Consider the following 7,097-nt stretch of genomic DNA (forward strand, 5'->3'; position numbering starts at 1 on the left):
AAAAAACGAGAGATTCAGCTGGGTTCCAGGTGGGTCTCTCGAAAAGAACCAAATTAGTTTGCAGATGAGTGTATATTCGTTAATTACACAAGATTATTCAACTGAATTGCAAAGTGGACCGTTCTTTTAAGTTAGGATACCCACGCGTTTTTTACAGTTGTCAGAGTGTATCACGAACAAATTAGTGTCTTTTGCAGAACTTAACAAAAAGTCGCCAGTCAGCTGACTGATCCCATAAAATTGTTCAGCGGTAGCACTCTTTCGGAGCCTAGCTGCCATACCATTCCAAGGAAGCACGAGGGCTGGGATACCACCAGGTTGCCCAAGCCTGGAAGGGAAAGTCGAACCACGGACCTTTCGGTCGGTAAGTTCGCGCTCTAACCACTGAGCCATCTCGCCCCTGATATCCAATGCATTTACCAGTTGCGTACGAAATGTCACACTATTGGCAACTGACCAATCAGCGTTGAGTGTTCTGTTGGGTTCTTTGTCGAGGGCAATTTTTTTCGGATTCTCGAAGATGGGTAGGAATTCGGACCAAATTTTTTTATTTGATGAAGTTATTTGATGTGCTTTGTACATATTCCATGACCCTTCATTAGCCCACCACCCAAATGCCGAGTTGCAGTGTGTTGGGAATCACACCCATATATTGGAAGGAAATAAAAGGGCGTTGTTGCATATTTATAACAGGTAATGAACCGAAAATTTAAGACTATTAGCCGGATTGGGTGTTAGATGGCAATGCCTTTCGTTTTTTGTAACATTTGGATCGATGGAGCCCATTTTTTTAAACACGGAACCCTTTTTCGGAAATAGGTTATACTTTATCTTCATACACACTTCCAGGAGCTACCTCGAGAAGTTAACCGCGCTAAACAGCAGGCCAACGCCCCCGGAGAAATTCCTACCGCTGCTATCGTTCAAAGGAAATCACATTTCAAACAGCATCAAATACAGACAATTAGATCCAATGTCATTTACAACCACAATGAGACTTATTTAATTAGGATACACCAATTGGTTTCTCAGCGAATTTCTACACCGTTTGCAAAACAATTCTAATGAGCTTGCAGGTAACAGGCAGCTATCAGGGACAGGTATTGAGGGAAGTTATTGATTGTGCAACACATCTCTGAGACAGGCTGTTCACTTCACTTTTCCCAGTGTTCTTGTGGACAGTCAAAGCCTCAAGCTGTCGGCTTCATAAACGAAGCCTGCTCACAAAGCGCACACATTGATTCGGATTATCTGTGACTCCTCTCCACTTTTCTTCATGTTTCATCATTGTCACAGCTCCCGTCGCCCACAAAAACTGGAAAAATTAACGTCTATGACTAACACGGAGGGTTAACGTACAACAGCCCATCTTTGCTCGTGGTTTTGAGCAAGATTCTCTTGATTCATGAAAAATCGGACGGTTTATCAAATTTAAACCATCTAGTTATCATCTAGTTATTATTCCACTTTAAGGTTTCTCACCTTTCAACGGACCTATATGAATACTGATGTCACACGCAGCGCCATCAATGCTGCTATGGGTAATCAATGGGTAACAAAACAGAGGTAAGGATATTCACTTACCGGTAATAGCATGAATATCCGGTACTCGAGCGGGTGACAAATCTATTAGTCCAGTAATGCCTTCAAGGGCTTTACGGTCTCCTTGAAATACGGCACGCAATGTACTTCTGGTCACCTGGTTGAAGAGCTCACGAACTTGCAGTTTCATCCAAACCGAACCGGCCAGACGATAGATACCGACAACTTCGGTTCCACGACGATCGATCTCTTCAACACATTTACGAATGAACAGCGGTATGTACAGAGAATCGTTCACAAATCTGGACGCAGTTGGTGCGCGTCCAAGACCGGATGTCAACTGAACTATATTACGCTCACGTTCCATCAGCTCGTCAATCGTGACACCAAACAGCACGTCGTCCGATATGGACGCATGATGTAGACTCGTGGATACCGTGGGTTGATAACGATGATAGATCCGTTCGAGTGGATAGTAACCGAATTCCAAATAAAGTACACCTCGCGGTTCAAGTTGTAAGGCAATTTTTTCAAAGTTTGAGGGGAGTAGTGTTAGAGCAGGGCTAAGCAAAATTTGTTGATATCGCTTCTGTCCCGTCTGGTTTGGTCCGGGTGTGCCAAATGAGGTGGATTTTTTCGACAAACTGATCAGCCTACCAATAAGATTTCGCAAATCAATTCCACCGTAGAAACACAATCGATGTTTTGTCCGGGGATCCCATTGATAGAGGAGGAATGCCAAGAAACGACTTTCCTCCATGTCAAGTTCAAACACTTCATTCCATTCAAAGAAACTGCTACTGGTACGAATCATTGAGCGAGCTTTTCGGATAGAGTCCATTTCGACCACACAGTACAGATCCCGTAGCATAATCTGAGATGAACTCAGTCCGTTTCCGGCAACCAGATGAACCACCAACAGTCCATTAAGGTTATTCGATTTTGGATGTGTTCCGTGTGGTGACTGGTCAGGGTAGCTCCAGTCATGAAGGGGCTGAGGGGCACAATCCGCTGATTGTGCGTAGGTGGTGGTGACACATCGTTCGCTGGGGAGTAGTAGGAAGTCTCGAAATCGGTCTTCCGGTCGTGCCTCTGTTGGTACATCAGGAAGACGACATTCCACATTGATCATCGGGTCGATGTGGAGAGGGGGGAGTCCGGGCAGCGAATGGGCTGCGGGAATACCTGTTGTGGAGTGCACAGAGTAGGATTCATCCGGGACGGTAGATTTGACTTGATATATGTCTGAAACGAAGATGGGGAAACACAAAAGGTCGAAATAAGATTTTCCATGTAACTATTCGATGCGAACTCAAAGTAGGCTTTTTGAAGAGCCAAAATAACACCAAGTTAGACCTACACTAAAGCAACCAACAAATCGGTCCAAAAGTGAGTGGAGCGCCCACCCGAGAAGCAACAACTATTGATGCGTCGTCATCAACAACTGCAAACCCTGTCCGGCGACCCTGTCTCCTGGACGCGCTGTTTACCAAACTGCGATTTATGTAGAATTGTCCGCCTGATCCTTCCCATCTTTTGGGCTACAGTGCGTCATACTACTCGTAATGGACTGTTGCCAATTAGGCGTTGGTCCAAGGCAACCTTGCTATCGAGTCGTTTAATAAACAACTGCTTCGAATTCTCAACACTGGCTATTAATCCCGAAACACCTCATTCTTGTTTATAATGATCATGGATGGTTTACAGACTAGACAGCTGTATGACATTCCCGCGCATGATCATCTTGCAATCAATCAACAGTTCAAGCGGTTCTAATGAACCACTAGTGCTTACGTAATCACACTCATTCACGTGATCTTTTCCGACAGTCTCATACAATTTTAAACTGGTATATCGATAGAGAAGACCTCACATCTCGATTGTAAGATATAAAGACTTCCAGTGATGAACCTATTGACTACGATGATTGAATGGAGAATTCCCTTATTGGCTGATTCGTAATCATTGCGCGGTTTAAATCTGTTGAGACTTCAAGGCCGGTTTCTGAGGCCTGTCCTTCCGGTTAATCTGGTAGCATTCTTCTCCAGTGAAAAAAAAAACAGTATTGTCCTGGTACGATTGTGATGAAGTAACATGAGACTGGATGGTTTACAGACTAGACAGCTGTATGACATTCCCGCGCATGATCATCTTGCAATCAATCAATAGTTCAAGCGGCTCTAATGAACCACTAGTGCTTACGTAATCACACTCATTCACGTGATCTTTTCCGACAGTCTCATACAATTTTAAACTGGTATATCGATAGAGAAGACCTCACATCTCGATTGTAAGATATAAAGACTTCCAGTGATGAACCTATTGACTACGATGATTGAATGGAGAATTCCCTTATTGGCTGATTCGTAATCATTGCGCGGTTTAAATCTGTTGAGACTTCAAGGCCGGTTTCTGAGGCCTGTCCTTCCGGTTAATCGTAGCATTCTCTCCAGTGAAAAAAAAAACAGTATTGTCCTGGTACGATTGTGATGAAGTAACATGAGACTAGTGTATGGATGTCTTTTGTTCGGTGTTTGGGTGGTGAGGAAGAATCGGAATTACGAAAAAAAAACAAGGAAATGCGGTCAAACTGAAAGCTACTAATGCACTGGCGTCACATGATTGGGCATTAGCAACTTTTGAACTATGAGCCTGAAATTAGCAAATTACGCGCCCGATTGGTCTGCTTATGGACAGACCGTCGCTTTGATGGTTCAGTCACTGAAGTATTCTTGTCACACATTACGAACGTATCATCAGTAAAATGCCATCAGTTGTGTGACCCGTCGCCAGAATCGCCTAACTGCTGTTTTTCTAGCTTTCCAATAAGTCTTTGGCACAGTTGGTTAGTCTTGGAAGGGCTCTGATTAACCTCCCCTCCAAGGGGGCGAGACGGCTCAGTGGTTAGAGCGCGAATTTACTGACCAGAAGGTTCGTGGTTCGAACCAGACTTTTGCCTCTTGACTTCTCTTGTGTAGGCTTGGGTAGCCTGGAAGTATCCCAGCCCGCATGGTTCTTCCGGGTGGCATGGCAGTTACGCATCGAAAAAGTGCTACAGTTGGACGATTCGTCCCCTCCTTGGAGAGAATTGTTTGTCGAACTGGTGAACTCCGACAACCCCCACAGTAGGGGCTGAAGAAACTGTGCAATGTTTCTTGCACTGGACGTTACGGCAGCCACTATGATAGAATTCCCAGTCGGCACAGTTCAGTTTATTGTCTACATGTGACGCGAATAGATGGCGCTGGACAGACATCAGTGTGGTTATAAGGCTGGTGTGTTCTGATGTGCGAAATGTGAGTTACGCATGAAAAAGTGCTACAGTTGGACGATTCGTCCCCTCCTTGGAGAGAATTGTTTGTCGAACTGGTGAACTCCGACAACCCCCACAGTAGGGGCTGAAGAAACTGTGCAATGTTTCTTGCACTGGACGTTACGGCAGCCACTATGATAGAATTCCCAGTCGGCACAGTTCAGTTTATTGTCTACATGTGACGCGAATAGATGGCGCTGGACAGACATCAGTGTGGTTATAAGGCTGGTGTGTTCTGATGTGCGAAATGTGCTTTGTGCAGTAGAGTGCGGGCTTGACGGTCAGCATAGGAGACAGTCAGTCAGTGCTCACTCTCATGACAGTCAAACACGTATGGTGACGGTTGGATGCTGTGCCACACACTGGTAAACGTTTCCTACTCAGCAGTCACTGAACTGATATTTACAACAACTGGATTAAGCAAGAATATCTGGCGTTTGAATAGGGATAAGTGAATCTGAACGATGGGGGCTGTTCCATATTGTCTAAGTCCCCTTTATTACCACTGCTGATTTGCCACTTGTAGCCACTTGTAGCGACCAGCTAGGAGTTCATGGGTTCAAAACACTTTGGAATTGGGTGAGATTCGCACTGCTGATAATGTGCAGTAATCAGGAAACAGCTTTTCAGCATAGACCGACTTCGACTGGAGGATGAAACGTCCAGTTGTGGCCACTGTCTTTACCTATGGAACAAGATGTTCGGCAGAGCATCAGTTAGTTCAACCTATAACTGACGTAAAATACTGACATACTTTTCACTTGCATTTATGATTTTGTAGTGATCCTGATCCACGCAGTGTACGCTGAGTGGTATTCATTCAGATCACAGTCAATCTTAACTCGGACACATTTAAAGGTCCCTCAGATTTTAACCTAGATAACAACGCATCACCCGCAACCAGAACGGATTGGTCGTTGTGCCAGGCTGACAAGTGACAAGTGGAAGGCTGGCAAAACTTTCGGAAATTGCAGGCGCACGTTCTATTCGAACTGAAAAAAGCGGACCTTCATATTCCAGCAAGACACAAGGCGGTCACTAAAAGCTCTTTTGGATAAACTACGTTTCTTTATGAGCTAAACATGGTTTACCGTCTTGCATATGAGTCGGTTTCATACTGAAAACGGTTTGAATCTACCGACCACAGTATCAGCGCTCACGGACTCAATGGATATTACTTAGACAGAAAACATTTCTAAAGAGAGGTGGCCCATCACTGATATTAGGTGCCATTTTACGAATAAATTAGACGTGTGCTGCCTGGTGTACTTACAAGCTGTAACACCCTTTCGATATCTAACTGTCATGCCATTCGAAGTAAGCATGAGGGCTTAGATACCATCAAGTTGTTCAAGCCTAGACAGGAGGAATCTAGACGCCGGGGTTGAGTACGAACCGCGGACCATCCGACTAACAAACTGACACCCTAACCACTAGGCTATCTGGAGTTCATTGACTGTCCTACAGTAGACACCGATTAGTTATGCCAATAACTCATTAACGGCCCAGACGCCAATCTCTTCAAGCAGTGTGTGAAACTCGACAGACTATTGGACACCGTCCGTACAACTGTCAGGAATGTATATACCCTCTAAACCCAAAACACTTATTGACGATGTACTCAAAACACAGTCACACAGTCATTATTAGTGGGTTACATCCTGGTGCATTGACTATGTTTTTCATCAGAAAAGGTTGAAAATCATACAGAGGCGAGTGGATTCGAAGCCCCAGGAGTACAACTCACAAGCATGTGCGTGCCAAGTCCAAGATAAGACCCACACTCATATCCACTAAAGTGGGTAAGCATCTCACCAAACAGGGGACGCTATCAGAAGCCGTCATCAATGGATCAAACTTTAACGAAGCTAACCAATCGAAAAACAGACCGATTTAGCTTTGATAAAACAATCCGTACCCAATCAGATAATGATATCAAAAGGACCGGGCATCCGCGGACACTTGTGTATGATTAAAAAACAGCAGCAGAAGCACGCCCTACCCATCCGTCTGGCGAAATGTTTCATCATCCACACACGAAATCCATACCTAACGTTTGGGAATTCAGCCAGTAGTTTCATCTCATATGAAGGACTCAGAAAACACTCTAGGCCGAATTGTTTTTCTCGTCTATGAAGCAAATGGGAGGCTTATTGCCACCAGTTAACCACCACTCAGCACATGAACCTCCGAATAAAGTCACCTTTAAGATTGAGTAGCGTTAAAGAATATCGTAAATTGA

General features: G+C 44.5%; 1 protein-coding gene across 1 annotated transcript in view; it reads right to left on the minus strand.

Annotated features, from left to right (window-relative positions):
• Window positions 1-2,839, minus strand: part of T265_14164 (hypothetical protein) — a gene marked incomplete at both ends in the record, with an annotated part of 33,661 nt that extends 30,822 nt beyond the window's left edge. The window contains one exon of the mRNA XM_009172297.1: window positions 1,585-2,839. Coding sequence (XP_009170561.1) covers window positions 1,585-2,839 — 1,255 coding nt within the window. The remainder of the gene's footprint in view (window positions 1-1,584) is intronic.
• Window positions 2,840-7,097: the final 4,258 nt, after the last annotated feature.

Source organism: Opisthorchis viverrini, assembly GCF_000715545.1.
Source record: "Opisthorchis viverrini unplaced genomic scaffold opera_v5_150, whole genome shotgun sequence".
Classification (NCBI taxonomy): domain Eukaryota; kingdom Metazoa; phylum Platyhelminthes; class Trematoda; order Opisthorchiida; family Opisthorchiidae; genus Opisthorchis; species Opisthorchis viverrini.